Raw genomic sequence first — 16,688 nt, 5'->3', positions numbered from 1 at the left:
AATAAACTCTCTAGGATTGTGTCAGTAGCAAGCAAAGTAGTTGGTAAACCCCAAAAGTCCTTGACTCAACTTTTTACAGCAAGGACGAAAAAGAAAACGAAGAGCATCCTGGCAGACAGCTCCCATCCTCTCTTTAGCCAGGCGCTATAGAGTCCCTCTGGCAACTAAAAATGTGTTTAAAAAGTCCCTCATCCCATCTAGTGCCATCAATATTCTTACCTCAACAAAGTGACTGAGCTGATCTGAGCCACAGGCACTGACATGAACTGTTTTAATGTGTAACATGACCTGTCTATGTATCTGTTTTTTCTAGCTGCTGTCTGCTTTATAATGTTGTTTCTTGTGTTTGGTGAGCCGAAGACAAATTTCCACCCTGGTGGACAATAAATGAAATAAAATTCGTCTGAATTGCAAAAATAAAAAGGGTAATTAAACACCATACAGCAATCAAAGAAAAGTCACCTCCATGTGTATGTCGTCTGCATTTCCTCCGGTGTTCACAGCAAAGTTCCTCCTTGTCTTCCATTTGTAGAGGAGCAGCAGAAAAACAGCCAGCAGCACAAAAACACAAGTCACACAGACAACCAGAGGCAGGAAGTAACCTGGGTGAGGGACATGTGAGCAGGGTTAGTGTAGTAAACTAAAACCTAAATGAAAATAAGCAGTGATATATAGTCGTAAAACTGCTACTAAATAAAAAAGATATCCTTTAAAGGTGCTATTGATAACATTGATAACATTCAGCCACTAGATGTCACAGTCTCCCTCCCTCGTTTCATTGCATTCACTTCATTGTTGCCAAGCATTTACCATCAAACTCAGCTATCTATTTGTTTCTTTACCGGCAGGAGGACAAACAGTCTATGAACTGTACCTGTAAGCTGGTCGTTGGTTTCAGGGGAAACTGATGGTGTGAAACTTCCTGAACTGGAGCTTTGACTCTGAGTTGTTGTTGGTGTTGGTGTGGAGGCTGATGGGACTGATGCTGAAAAGGATCAGAGAGTCCAGTTTGGGTTTGAAGTGGTTGGAGCAGCGATCAATGAAAACACAATGAAACAATCAGACACTGAATCAATACTGATACACAGAAATCCTGATGATAACAATAGGATGCTGTTGATAGATAGACAGATAAATTAATCCCTAGATAATCGCTAATACATATATAAATAAGACCTAGTGGCTTAGGGGTTAAGGTGCACATCCACCTGGTTCTTTTGGCCAAGCACCCAAACCAGCAGTCTTTTTTTTGCACAAATCAAATAATCAAATAACCAAGTTTCTTGGTTTCAAAACAAATATATTTAGTTTCCCCAACCTAAAAAAAATAAATAAATAATTGTTCATATTTTAATTTCCAAGCATGTACCGTCAAACTCAGCCATTTATCATTTTTTTTCCACACTAACTGACGACCCAGTGATACCACATAATACCATCGTTGTTTTACTATTGGCTCACAAGCCTTGTTAGAAGTGGGAACCAGACGGTGGAAGCATAGCTCTGCTGATGTTGTAATGGAACAAACTTTCACTTCTTATCAATGTACGTTCTTTGATTCAGGTTTTAAAATTTTCATGAGGAGGGAACTGCATTCAAAACAATTGTTAAACCTCAAGGATACACACAGTGTGTTTTAGTGAGTAGCACTGAATGTAAACAGAAACTTTGTTGACAAGAAAACTCCACATGGCACCTTTAATAAAAATGAGATAATCGTCCTGTTACGATAAAATATCCAAGACGTTGGTCTAGATGTTTCTTGACTTCTCATGTGTTCATATCACATGTAAGAAAATGTCTTGTATAATGTGTAGTATCTTTAATTAAACCTGAGTTTCACTGTAAAACTTTAATCTTCTATGTACTGACCTGTCTTATGTGCTGAAACAGAAAATGGATATTTTTATTATTCTTATCGGACAGTGTTGTTATGCTTAATTTGACATTTTTAAGAACATTTGTTTTTGTGAAAATGAAGTTGAGACACTGACCGGCAGGAGGACAAACAGTCTATGAACTGTACCTTTAACCTGGTCGGTGGTTTCAGGGGAAACTGATGGTGTGAAACTTCCTGAACTGGAGCTTTGACTCTGAGTTGGTGTTGGTGTGGAGGCTGATGGGACTGATGCTGAAAAGGATCAGAGTCCAGTTTGGGTTTAAAGTGGTTGGAGCAGCGATCAATGAAAACACAATGAAACAATCAGACACTGAATCAATACTGATACACAGAAATCCTGATGATAACAATATGGATACTGTTGTTAGATAGACAGATAAATAATCCCTAGATAATCCATAATATTTATATAAATAAGACCAAGTGACTTAGGGGTTAAGGTGCACATCCACCTGTCTCCCACCCCACACACACATTTCCTGTCATCTTTCTACTGTCAGCGATTCCATATAAGCATAAAAAATCTTCTTCTTCTCGTCTTTTCTTGCACAAATCATATATTTGTGAGTAGCACTGAATGTAAACAGAAACTTTGTTGACAAGAAAACTCCACATGGCACCTTTAATAAAAATGAGAAAATCTTCCTTTGATATGATAAAATATCAAAGACGTTGGTCTAGATGTTTCTTGACTTGTCATGTGTTCATATCACATGTAAGATAATGTCTTGTATAATGTGTCGTATCTTTAATTAAACCTGAGTTTTACTGTAAAACTTTAATCTTTTACGTACTGACCTGTCTTATGTGCTGAAACAAAGAGTGGATATTTTTATTATTCTTATTGGACAGTGTTGTTATGCTTAATTTGACAATTTAAATAACATTTGTTTTGTTGAAGATGAAGTTGAGACACTGACCGGCAGGAGGACAAACAGTCTATGAACTGTACCTGTAAGCTGGTCGGTGGTTTCAGGGGAAACTGATGGTGTGAAACTTCCTGAACTGGAGCTTTGACTCTGAGTTGTTGTTGGTGTTGGTGTGGAGGCTGATGGGACTGATGCTGAAAAGGATCAGAGAGTCCAGTTTGGGTTTGAAGTGGTTGGAGCAGCGATCAATGAAAACACAATGAAACAATCAGACACTGAATCAATACTGATACACAGAAATCCTGATGATAACAAATTGATGCAGTTGATTAATACATGGATGAATAAATCCCTAGATAATCCCTAATATATATATAAATAAGACCTAGTGGCTTAGGGGTCAAGGTGCACATCCACCTGGTTCTTTTGGCCAAACACCCAAACCAGCAGTTGTTGTTGTTTTTTGCACAAATCATATAATTAAATAACCAAATTTCTTAGTTTTAAAACAAATAAATTAATTTTTTTTATCCTAAAAAAAACAAAAGAAATAACTGGTCATATTTTAATTTCGAAGCATTTAGAGTCAAACTCAGCCATTTATCCGTTTTTTTCCACACTAACTGACGACCCAGTGACACCACATGATACCATCGTGTTGTTACTATGAGCTCACAAGCCTTGTTAGAAGTCGGAACCAGACGGTGGAAGCATAGCTCTGCTGCTGGGTGCTGATGTTGTAATGAAACAAACTTTCACTTCTTATCAATGTACAGTTCTTTGATTCAGGTTTTAAAACCTTCATGAGGAGGTAACTGCATTCAAAACAATTGTTAAACCTCAAGGATACACACAGTGTGTTTTAGTGAGTAGCACTGAATGTAAACAGAAACTTTGTTTTCAAGAAAACTGCACATGGCACCTTTAATAAAAATGAGAAAAACTTCCTTTGATATGATAAAATACTTGGTCTAGATGTGTCTTGACTTGTCATGTGTTCATATCACATGTAAGATAATGTCTTGTATAATGTGTCGTATCTTTAATTAAACCTGAGTTTTACTGTAAAACTTTAATCTTCTACGTACTGACCTGTCTTATGTCCTGAAACAGAAAGTGGATATTTTTATTATTCTTATCGGACAGTGTTATTATGCTTAATTTGACATTTTTAAGAACATTTGTTTTGTTGAAGATGAAGTTGAGACACTGACCGGCAGGAGGGCAAACAGTCTATGAACTGTACCTGTAAGCTGGTCGGTGGTTTCAGGGGAAACTGATGGTGTGAAACTTCCTGAACTGGAGCTTTGACTCTGAGTTGTTGTTGGTGTTGGTGTGGAGGCTGATGGGACTGATGCTGAAATGGATCAGAGAGTCCAGTTTGGGTTTGAAGTGGTTGGAGCAGCGATCAATGAAAACACAATGAAACAATCAGACACTGAATCAATACTGATACACAGAAATCCTGATGATTACAATTAGATGCTGTTGATAGGTGGACAGATAAATAAATCCCTAGATAATCCCTAAAATACATACAAATAAGACCTAGTGGCTTAGGGGTTATAGGTGCGCCTCCACCTGGTTCTTTTGGCCAAACATCCAAACCAGCATTTTTTTTTTTTTGCACAAATCATATAATCAAATAACCAAGTTTCTAAGTTTCAAAACAAATATATTTAGTTTTTTTCATCCTAAAAAAACCCAGAAGAAATAACTGGTCATATTTTAATTTCCAAGCATTTACTGTCAAACTCAGCCATTTATCGTTTTTTTCCACATTAACTGACGACCCAGTGATACCACATGATACCATCGTTGTTTTACTATTGGCTCACCAGCCTTGTTAGAAGTCGGAACCAGACGGTGGAAGCATAGCTCTGCTGCTGGGTGCTGATGTTGTAATGGAACAAACTTTCACTTCTTATCAATATACGTTCTTTGATTCAGGTTTTAAAACCTTTATGAGAAGGGAACTGCATTCATTTGTTTTGGTGAGTAGCACTGAATGTAAACAGAAACTTTGTTTTCAAGAAAACTCCACATGGCACCTTTAATAAAAATGAGAAAATCTTCCTGTTATGATAAAATATCAAAGACGTTGGTCTAGATGTTTCGTGACTTGTTATGTGTTCATATCACATGTAAGATAATGTCTTGTATAATGTGTAGTATCTTTAATTAAACCTGAGTTTTACTGTAAAACTATACTCTTCTACGTACTGACCTGTCTTATATGCTGAAACAGAAAATGGATATTTTTATTAATCTTATAGTACAGTGTTGTTATGCTTAATTTGACATTTTTAAGAACATTTGTTTTGTTGAAGATGAAGTTGAGGCACTGACCGGCAGGACGACAAACAGTCTATGAACTGTACCTGTAAGCTGGTCGGTGGTTTCAGGGGAAACTGATGGTGTGAAACTTCCTGAACTGGAGCTTTGACTCTGAGTTGTTGTTGGTGTTGGTGTGGAGGCTGATGGGACTGATGCTGAAAAGGATCAGAGTCCAGTTTGGGTTTAAAGTGGTTGGAGCAGCGATCAATGAAAACACAATGAAACAATCAGACACTGAATCAATACTGATACACAGAAATCCTGATGATAACAATTAGATGCTGTTGATAGCTAGACAGAAAATTAAATCACTAGATAATCCCTAATATATATATATATATATATATAAGACCCAGTGGCTTAGGGGTTAAGGTGCACGTCCACCTGGTTCTTTTGGCCAAACACCACAACCAGCAGTCTTTTTTTTGCACAAATCATAAAATCAAATAATCAAGTTTCTAAGTTTCACAAGAAATATATTTAGTGGTTTTCAACCTAAAAAAACCCAAAAGAAATAACTGGTCATATTTTAATTTCCAAGCATTTACTGTCAAACTCAGCCATTTATCGTTTTTATCCACACTAACTGACGACCCAGTGATACCACATGATACCATCGTTGTGTTACTATTGGCTCACAAGCCTTGTTAGAAGTGGGAACCAGACGGTGGAAGCATAGCTCTGCTGCTGAGTGCTGATGTTGTAATGGAACAAACTTTCACTTCTTATCAATGTACGTTCTTTGATTCAGGTTTTAAAACCTTTATGAGGAGGGAACTGCATTCAAAACAATTGTTAAACCTCAAGGATACACACAGTGTGTTTTAGTGAGTAGCACTGAATGTAAACAGAAACTTTATTTACAAGAAAACTCCACATGGCACCTTTAATAAAAATGAAAAAATCTTCCTGTTATGATAAAATATCAAAGACGTTGGTCTAGATGTTTCTTGACTTGTCATGTGTTCATATCACATGTAAGAAAATTCTTTGTATAATGTGACGTATCTTTAATTAAACCTGAGTTTTACTGTAAAACTTTAATCTTCTACGTACTGACCTGTCTTATGTGCTGAAACAGAAAGTGGATATTTTTATTATTCTTATCGTACAGTGTTGTTATTCTTAATTTGACATTTTTAAGAACATTTGTTTTGTTGAAGATGAAGTTGAGACACTGACCGGCAGGAGGGCAAACAGTCTATGAACTGTACCTGTAAGCTGGTCGGTGGTTTCAGGGGAAACTGATGGTGTGAAACTTCCTGAACTGGAGCTTTGACTCTGAGTTGTTGTTGGTGTTGGTGTGGAGGCTGATGGGACTGATGCTGAAATGGATCAGAGAGTCCAGTTTGGGTTTGAAGTGGTTGGAGCAGCGATCAATGAAAACACAATGAAACAATCAGACATTGAATCAATACTGATACACAGAAATCCTGATGATAAAAAAACGAAAAGAAACAACTGGTCATATTTTAATTAAAAAGATGTTTCACATTATCCATTTTGGGGGGATTTGAAATGACAATAAAATTGCTGTTCATTATCAGTTTGTGTACTGAACTGAAGGTACTGTATGTGGATTATGAAGAAACATTTAAATAAAACAAACTCACCATATGTGACAATGACGAAACGATCCCGGTATGAATCTGGAGACGAAGCTCTGCCGTAACCACACCTGTACCATCCTGTGTCCGACTTGGTCGACTGTTTGATGGTCATATGCAGTCCATATACAGATCCTTCTTTATATTTAATGCTGTATCTGCCACTCTGAGTTTGGTTGCCTTCTGTTTCGATGAGAATGTCTTCTTGTTTTTTACATTTGTTCTTACAGAAGAACTTCTGCCTTCCGTAGACGGTATTGCTGCATCGCCAAGTGAGTTCTTCTCCTTCAGTTTCTGTACGGAAGAAACCTGATTGTCCAGCCAACAGTGGTCCTGAAAAGATGAACAATCAAAGTTACCGTCTGAACTTCTGCAGTCTGATCACAATATTTCCTGCTTCACATTGACACAGATCCACAGAGACACACTGGGAGCTGCCCAGTTCAGCCACAGTCCGTGACTAGTGGGGTAATCATTTGCTACATCAATATATTTAGAGTTCATACATCATAAATAAGTAAGTAAGTAAAGTTTATTTTTTTAGCACCTTTCACAGATACTAAATCACAAATTGCTTTACATTAATAAAAATAATACATCAAGTCAATATTAAAAGTAGCGATGACAAGCGCAGTGCTGTCAAGATAAAATCACAACAAAACACACAAATGAGGACAGAGACACATAAACAAGTCAAAAGTTCCGAACACAGTCAATAAAAGTAATTAGTAAAGTGGAGCAGTTATTCTGACAGATTAACAAAAGCCTGTCTGAATAAAAACGTTTAAATGTCACAGGAGTCTAGAGATCGCAGCGATAGGGGGACAGCATTCCATAAATTGGGTGCGACAGCTTGAAAGGCACAGTCACCTCTGGTGTTATAGTGGGTTTGGGGGACTGCCAGTAGTTTTTGGTCAGAAGACCTAAGAGCCCGATTTGGTGTGTAAGGGAGGAGGAGGTCAGTAATATACTGGGGTGTTTGACCATGCAAGGCTCTAAAGGTTAGCACCAGTATTTTAAAATGGATGCAACATTTAATGGGAAGCCAGTGCAGAGAGGATGAAATAGGGGTGATATGTGATCTCTTGTTATTTCTAGTTAAAAGCTGAGGAGCTGCATTTTGAACTAAATAAAAATAATAATAACTAGAATGGCACTCGGAGAGCGCAGACCTCCGCCAAGGTGCCTGACTTTAAAAACAGCTCACAGCTCACAGCTGGCGGTAACGTGAGGTGGTCGGCTTGTTATTAACACGGTGTGTTTCGTGTAACGTATCGGCGGATGCCTCTCTCATTCATCAGCCTTGTTATGTCTGTATAACGTTACACTACGTTGTCTCTCAGCCCGTCATCTACCGCTTTTTTCTTTCTCATCGCAGACGGACAGCAGCTCCAGCATCTCGTCATCAACGCCATCAACGCGTCATCAACGCATCAACTTGTCATCAACTTGTCATCAGTTACCTTGTGCATTTGTTATACTCTGTGGTCTTAATGCTCAGTTTGATCGGATTCCTTATAAAAATTCCTGAATCCACTGTGCCAAACCCCACCCCTATAAAAAATTTCATTCAGATCCATTGCAAACTTTTGGAGTAATCCTGCTAACAGACAGACAGACAGACAGACAGACAGAGAGACAAACCAACGCTGGTGAAAAAATAACCTCCTTCAAGGCCTTTGTTAATAATTGAAATTGAAATTGAAATAACTCACATTCTTCCCACAATTTCATTTGATTTCATTCTTTCCTCACTAAATATGATGAACACACTAAATATATCAGGTTAAAAGACTTTCAGTAGAAACTCACCATCTGAAACTCTGACCTCAAAGTCAGTGTATGACTCTGGAACCAAAGTTTTGCCCGAACCACACCTGTACCGTCCTGCATCAGACTTGGTCAGATGTGTGATGGTCACAGTCAGAGTTCCTCCTCCTGAAGATCTGTTTGTGTATTCAGTGCTGAATCTGCCACTCTGAGCTCTGACATCATCTGTTTTAAGAAGAATATCTTCTGCTTTACATTTGTTCTTACAGAAGAACTTCCTGCTTCCATACAAAGACAAGGAGCATGTAATTGAACCATTTCCTCCTTCAGCTCCTATGAAAATGTTGACTTTTGCGCTGACGAGCCGAGTGTTTCCACCACACAGTGCTGTTGAAAATAAGAACAGAGAACACTGATGGTCAGTTCTTTCTGTTATGAGGACTTTCTTATTTCTTTGGTTGTTTTGCCTGACCTGACTCTCGGACGCCCCTGCTCACTTCAGCAAGCCATGTTCTCTCCTCTATAAGGCCTAGGCCACACCGTCTATCTTTACCTGTGTGTGACGGCTCATGGTGCAGACTCCGTCCTTTCCACGCTTCCCATTCATTGCCATGCAATGCGTTCTGGCAGCGTGGCGAGAGACGGAGGGTCATGTTGGCCACTCATCTTTTGCATAAAGTTGAGGTCTAGTTTACTTTATGCTAATCAGGGCGTACAGCGCTACTCTCCGCCTCTGGAAACTCCCTAGAAACTTTTAAACTAACTGTTATCTAAAACACAGACAGATTTAAGCAACTGCATGACTTATTTCTAAAATGTTTTCAGAAACACATTTTGGTGAACTATTTTTGTGATATAAGAGAAGAAAGTTTCCAAACGAGTCGCCATGTTGGTTCTGGTTTGAAAGTTGGGAGCTGCAGCCCACGAGGGAAAGTGTTCGTCCAATCAGGTGCCGAGTGCCTTGTGTCTAGTGGCAGCCCATCAAGCGTCCAATGCTGGGAAGCGAGGCGATCCCTCGTGATAAAAAAAACGCTCCTGTGGACACGTACCATCACTGAACTGCTGCAGCTCGCACGCGTGTGGCGTCCACACAGACAGCGTTGCTTGAGTTTGTCTCTGATAATGGCACAATATTTATTTTAGACAGAAAAGGTTAAGAATTTGAAACAGAAAGCGTTACATCCAAGATGGCGCTAACTACGGCTGCCTCGGCGAGTTGGTGCGCTCTGTTTTTCTTGTTTTTTTGTGTTTCTTTAGTTTTTGGTGAAAGTTCACGGATTGTCTTCTCTAGAGAAGACATCCTTAACCTCAGGGAATCCACCCCAGCAGATCTTTTCCCCAACTTTCTGGCAACTTCAGCAGTTTTAATGCACGTTTTGCTGGGAGCTGTGGCCCTCGGCCGAGCGGCGAAGCGCCGGAGAGGAAAGCGCTCCGGAGCGCTGAATCACTTCAGACAGAGAGGACTAAAAACTCCTCTGCCTGCGATATTCCTCTCCAACGTGCTCTCACTGTGCAACAAAGTGGACGAGTTGCTGCTGATGGTCAGTACCAACAGAGACTTTTCCCTCTCTTCGGTCTTGTGTTTCACTGAGTCGTGGTTGTGTGGAACTATACCGGACTCTGCGCTGCAGCTGCCCGGCTTCCAGCTGTTCCGAGCCGACCGTGACCCGGAGTTATCACACAAGTCAAAAGGAGGGGGAATATGTTTCTATATTAACGACGGCTGGTGCAAGGACGTGACAGTGCTTCAGCGGACATGTTCTCCGGATCTGGAATCATTTATTATCAACTCTAAACCATTTTATTCCCCCCGTGAATTCTCCTCCTTCATTCTGGTCGGTGTTTACATCCCGCCTCAGGCTCACGTGGAGCTCGCGCAGCGGCTGCTTGCCGACCAGATACGGGAGGTGGAGAGAAAAAACCCGGACTCTCTTGTTATCGTTCTTGGGGACTTTAACAAGGGGAACTTATCACAGGAACTCCCAAAATATAAACAGTTTGTTAAATGTCCGACCAGAGAGGAGAACACGCTGGACAAGTGCTACTGTAACATCAGTAAGGCATATCACGCCGTTCCCCGCGCTGCGCTGGGAAACTCCGACCACGTCTTGGTCCACCTCATCCCCTCTTACAGTCAGAGGGTCAAACTGGCTAGACCGGTTGTGAGGACGACCAAGAGGTGGAGCAGCGAGGCGGTGGAGGATCTGCGTGAGTGCCTGGACTGCACGGACTGGGAGATGTTTAGGACCGCCACTGACAGTCTGGACGAATATGCAGAGGCTGTGACGTCGTATATCAGCTTCTGTGAGGACAGCTGTATACCGACGCGCACCAGGGTTCACTATAACAACGAGAAGCCCTGGTTCACAGCCAAACTCAAACAGCTTCGTTTGGTTAAGGAAGAGGCATTTAGGAGTGGTGACAGGGAGGGCTTTAAAGAGGCTAAATACGCGTTTGGCAAGGCGGTGAGGGAGGCCAAACGGCAGTATTCTGAGAAACTACAGGAGCAGTTCTCAGCCAATGATTCTGCCTCAGTCTGGAAAGGGCTGAGACAGATCACAAACTATAAGCCCAAACCGTCCCACTCCACGAATGACCTCCGACTGGCAAATGAGCTGAATGAGTTTTACTGCAGATTTGACAGACGAAGTGACGGTCCTGGCTGCATCTCCTCTCCCCCCAGCCATCAGCAGCTAACACCAGCACCCCCCAGCTTTCTCCACAAGCACCCAGCCTGTGCACACCCCTCCCCCCCTTCACACCTCTGTCCATCCAGGAGGGGGAAGTCAACAGGCTCTTCAAAGGACAAAACCCCCGCAAAGCAGCCGGCCCAGACTCTGTCTCACCTGCAACCATCAAACACTGTGCAGACCAGTTGTCTCCAGTGTTTACAGGGATTTTCAACACCTCCCTGGAAAACTGCAGGGTGCCGTCCTGCTTCAAAGCCTCCACCATCATCCCGGTCCCCAAGAAGCCAAGGATCACAGGTCTTCAGGACTACAGACCCGTCGCTCTGACCTCTGTGATAATGAAGACCTTTGAACGCCTTGTGCTCCAACACCTAAAGACAATAACCAACCCCCTGCTGGACCCACTGCAGTTCGCCTACAGACCTAACAGATCTGTAGACGACGCAGTAAATTTAGCCCTTCATTACATTCTCCAGCACCTGGACTCCCCTGGCTCCTATGCCAGGATCCTGTTTGTGGACTTCAGTTCCGCATTCAACACCATCAGCCCAGCTCTGCTACAGGACAAGCTTTCCCTGCTGAGCGTGCCTGACTCCACCTGCAGGTGGATCACTGACTTTCTAACTGACAGGAGTCAGCACGTAAGGCTGGGGAAGCAAGTCTCCGACACCCAGACCATCAGCACCGGTGCCCCCCAAGGCTGCGTTCTCTCCCCACTGCTCTTCTCTCTGTACACCAACGGCTGCACCTCCAGACACCAATCTGTCAAGCTCCTTAAGTTTGCAGACGACACCACCCTCATCGGCCTCATCTCCGAGGGTGACGAGTCTGCCTACAGATGGGAGGTTGACCATCTGGCATCCTGGTGTAGCCAGAACCACATGGAGCTTAACGCTCTGAAGACAGTGGAGATGGCAGTGGACTTCAGGAGGAACTCAGCCCCGCTCCCCCCCCTCATCCTGCGCGGCTCCCCAGTCAACACGGTGGAGTCGTTCCGTTTCCTGGGCACGACCATCGCCCAGGACCTCAAGTGGGAGCTAAACATTAGCTCCCTCACCAGTAAGGCCCAGCAGAGGATGTACTTCCTGCGGCAGTTGAAGAAATTCAACCTGCCACAGACCATGATGGTGCACTTTTACTCGGCCATCATCGAGTCCATCTTCACCTCCTCCATCACCGTCTGGTTCGCCGCTGCCACCGCCAGAGACAAGGCCAGGCTGCACCGGGTCATTCGTGCTGCAGAGAAGGCGATCGGCTGCAACCTTCCCTCCCTCCAGGAGCTGTACACCTCCAGGACCTTAAGGAGGGTAGGGAAGATTGTGGCCGACCCCTCCCATCCTGGACACCATCTATTTCAGACTCTGCCATCTGGCAGGAGGTTAAGGTCCATCAGGACCAAAACCTCACGCCACAAAAACAGTTTCTTCCCCATGGCAGTGGGGCTCTCCAACAGCCCATCCGCCCCCCTGTGACTGTCTCTCCTTCACACACTCACTACTGCACCCCCCCCCCTGCCGACACTGACTCTCCCCCCTCTCTCAATATTTGCACTATCTTTATATCATGTTTATAGCGTATTTGTAATTTGTAAATTGTACATTTTTATTATTTTATTCTAACGTTTTTATCTATTCTTTTGTTATTACACAGTTTGTCTTGCACCAACAATGCCAAAGAAAATTCCTAGTGTATACCTCTTACACTTGGCAATAAACACCATTCTGATTCTGATTCTGATTCTAAAGGGTTGAAAAAAAAATGTCACGTGTCTGACATATTCTACAGATATAGACATTGAAACTGTGAACTGTGTAATGTTGCTGGTATGATGACAATACGACTATCAACAGATCATTTTCAATGTCTATTTTTGCTGAGAACTGTGCACGTCACACGGATAAAATAGGCAATACGCTGAACACCTCCCATCCCTGAACCATCCATTAGATGCACTCAGACTCTCTTGCCAGCAGTAAATCACTGTACCCTACCAGTCAGCTTGCATTGTCTGCGTATGGGTCCTATCCCTGTTACGATGCACACACCAGTCGTGACACACATTTGATTTCAATGCAATGCTAGAATAGATTTTGGAAACGCTGCATCAGAAACTAGTAACAGAATATATCAGAGAACAGGACTAGGGCTGTCAAAGCTGACGCGATAATAACGCGCTAACGCTAATTCGTTTTCCACTAATTTCTTTAATGCATTAACTTGCAATCTTTAGGTTGAAGGATTTATAGCTAGAGTGACGATACTGGTATCATATGAAACTAGAAAACCTAAGGAATCCATTGGTACCAACCATGTCATACTGGCTTGTCGAGAAGGAGGTTAAATAACGCTCCAAACGTACGCTAAATTTTGGAGAGGAAAAATTGGCATGTCCATTTTCAAAGGGGTCCCTTGACCTCTGACCTCAAGATATGTGAATGAAGATGGGTTCTATGTGTACCCACGAGTCTCCCCTTTACATACATGCCCACTTTATGATAATCACATGCAGTTTGGGGCAAGTCATAGTCAAGTCAGCACACTGACACACTGACAGCTGTTGTTGCCTGTTGGGCTGCAGTTTGCCATGTTATGATTTGAGCATATTTTTCATGCTAAATGCAGTACCTGTGAGAGTTTCTGGACAATATTTGTCATCGTTTTGTGTTGTTAATTGATTTCCAGTAATACATATATGCATACATTTGCATAAAGCAGCATATTTGCCCACTCCCATGTTCATAAGAGTATTAAATACTTGACAAATCTCCCTTTACAGCAAATTTTGAACAGATAAAAAACCTGTGACTAATTTGCAATTAATTGCGATTAACAATGGACAATTATGCGATTAATCACAATTACATATTTTAATCGTTTAAAAGCCCTCAACAGGACATCTGAATAAAGATACAGTAAGTGAAAAACATTGAACATTTGGACCAGGGGTCCCCAACCTTTTTTCCTCTGAGCTAATTTAACACAATGAAAGATGCTGTGAGCTGCTCATAGCACCAGGTTGAACATCGCCAATAGCAGAGATAATTCCTGTCTTACTTTTATTTTCCTTTAACATCCTTTAACATTTTCAGATCAGTCCTCACCTGAGAAGAAGCAGAAGGACAGAACATGGTGGATATTCATTCTGAATTTGATCCTGATGGAGAAAAATCACAAATCTGCAGGAGAACTGCCTCCGTCACTTCACTCCTTCCACTATCTGTCTGTCAGTCAGTCAGGAAGCTGCTTTTAATTTAACATTTACTTCCTCTATCTCTATTTCTGTTTGCTGTTTTAGCTGCACCCACAATCTGATGATGATCATGATGATGATGATGATGATGAAGTTGAAGGGGGCTACAAGTGTTATATGAATTTCTTTAGATCATTGGTTTCGTGATAAAGCGGCTCTGAAGCTCATTTGACACAGTAACTGCAATAAAATGCTGTAACACATCTGACTGAAAATACTGTTAAATCATGAATTTAAAAGAAATGAAGGAAGCAAAGAGAAAGTTCAGTGAACAACCTTGTCCCGTTAAAAATTAAAGAAAAGAAGAATAGTGTCGTCAGTAAGAGACTACTTATAGTACAACATAAATTAAGACACTTACTGAAAAACGGAGGTCTGTTCCTCTTTATGATAAACTTTGCTCCTGTTCAAACTTTGACAATCCATGCACAACTTCTGTGGCTACAAACTTCTCTATTTTTTAGATGCATCAGACAAACCTAAAATTAACTTCATCATTACTGCAAACTGAATGTAGTCAACCGAGTCTGTCCCTCACAATAAAAAGTAGAATAACAGGGCTATTTGTACATTAAGAAACCCATGACAGGAACACTTGCATTCAAGATGTATAAAGGATTATTATACATACGCAGAATTAATCTGCCTCAAAAGTACATGGGCTGACATTCGTTACCTTAATGCAGGAAACCCTTTTGTATGACCTTGGGAGCCTGAATTAGCAATGAACTGTTTAGCAGTTTTGAACCAAACCAAACAGACCTCCTCCTCTCAGTGACTTTATTGCATCATCGTCTCTTTGCAGTTGTTTTGCGTCTCCTTGTGGTGTTTCTTTGTCTCTTTCTGGTCACCAAAGAAGAAGAAGAAGAAGAAGAAGAAAAAGAAAATAAAGAAGAAGAAGAAGAAGAAGAAGAGTTTAAGGCCCATTTCCAATCCGGCCCTACACCCTCCCACACAGCGGCCACTTCGGGACGAACTTCCCTTTCTGTTATACATAGAAACTGCTATAAAAAAATAACAGACCGTAGAACGCCGTGATTAACCAATCAGAATTGAGTATTCAACAACGCCGTGATAAATATGTATAAATATACAACAATTTACAATCTAATGAACATGTCTACCATTTTCTAGACTAGACGAGGGTATCTTTGATCCTAAATACAAGCTGTTTACTTTAAGTTGATAACGTCTGTATGACAATAAAGTAGAATAAATTAAATGTCTCTTAGTTTGAGCAGTTTATGGTAAATGTCTGTACCGGTAGTCACACGGAACTGACATTAGAGTGTTCCAACACAAAACGGCATTAAGTCCTTCTCTTACATCCATGGTCCTGACAAGTTTAAAAGACAATATCAGGACTAAATGATGGAAATATTACATTGGAGAATCTACTAGGAAAGACATCTAGGAAAGTACACAAACTTCTAATTAATTACTTAAGAGCAACAGGAATAATAGAGAGAATTTATTAATTTATTATCATTATTATTATCATTATTATTATTGTTATTATTTTCCTGCCAATCTACTGCTCCACTCTCGCTGTGGTGTTTTCTGTCTTTAATGTAAGAGTGCAGTAACATCTTTCACCACACAGATGAACTGACATTTACCAGCCATTATAATCCAGAGGGGCACTGTTTCACTAATGTAGCCCAGATAAAATTATGCATACATAAATAGTTGTCTGTGATAAATAAATAAATAAATAAATAGGGTTTGTTAAAAAAGCATGGTTAAAATACATATTTTTCATTGTGTGTCAAAGGGACTGTTTGTAACTTCTTACACGTATAAATCACCCTGGTCGGTGTCCAATGCGCGCTTGTGTGTGGCTAGGCTGTTCAGACTCAGACTCCAACACAAACTACACGGAAGCACCAAAACCACAAAGTTATATCTAGTGAAGCCCGTCTTGCAAAACAGTGTTGGCCACGGTCGTAGTCCGCGGGGGAGTCCGTAGCCTCGGTCTCCAGGGTCGGAGTCTCTGCTGTACTCTGCTCCTCTGCCTGCCTGCCTTCACTCAGCTTGCTCCACTCTCACGTGCATGCGCGCACACTACACACTGCAGAAGAGTTAGTTTAGCTCTGAGAATATCTAGTGAATGTACAGTGGACGTTTGTGCAGAAATAACTGCTGCAGCTCCTCCAGACCAACAGAGGTTTCCCGTGTCTTGTGAAGTGCCGGAGCTTCGCAGCGAGAAACGTTATCGTCTCCGACCGGGTGCTTGTGTCTCCCGTGTTCCCTCCGGCCGCGGTC

General features: G+C 41.5%; 1 protein-coding gene across 1 annotated transcript in view; it reads right to left on the bottom strand.

Annotated features, from left to right (window-relative positions):
• Nucleotides 1–14,380, bottom strand: part of LOC119489845 — a 63,321-nt gene extending 48,941 nt beyond the window's left edge. Inside the window, exons 1-7 of the mRNA XM_037772759.1 lie at nucleotides 14,275–14,380; nucleotides 8,526–8,870; nucleotides 6,720–7,046; nucleotides 6,321–6,431; nucleotides 5,151–5,261; nucleotides 4,016–4,126; nucleotides 2,853–2,963 (exon numbers count right to left, since the gene is read on the bottom strand). Coding sequence (XP_037628687.1) covers nucleotides 2,853–2,963; nucleotides 4,016–4,126; nucleotides 5,151–5,261; nucleotides 6,321–6,431; nucleotides 6,720–7,046; nucleotides 8,526–8,870; nucleotides 14,275–14,314 — 1,156 coding nt within the window. The 5' untranslated portion in view covers nucleotides 14,315–14,380. The remainder of the gene's footprint in view (nucleotides 1–2,852; nucleotides 2,964–4,015; nucleotides 4,127–5,150; nucleotides 5,262–6,320; nucleotides 6,432–6,719; nucleotides 7,047–8,525; nucleotides 8,871–14,274) is intronic.
• Between the last annotated feature and the right edge of the window lie 2,308 nt (nucleotides 14,381–16,688).

Source organism: Sebastes umbrosus, chromosome 6 (assembly GCF_015220745.1).
Source record: "Sebastes umbrosus isolate fSebUmb1 chromosome 6, fSebUmb1.pri, whole genome shotgun sequence".
In the NCBI taxonomy this organism is placed as follows: Eukaryota; Metazoa; Chordata; class Actinopteri; order Perciformes; family Sebastidae; genus Sebastes; species Sebastes umbrosus.
Note: the sequence above shows the minus strand (reverse complement) of the source record. Positions and strands in the feature narration are given on the sequence as shown.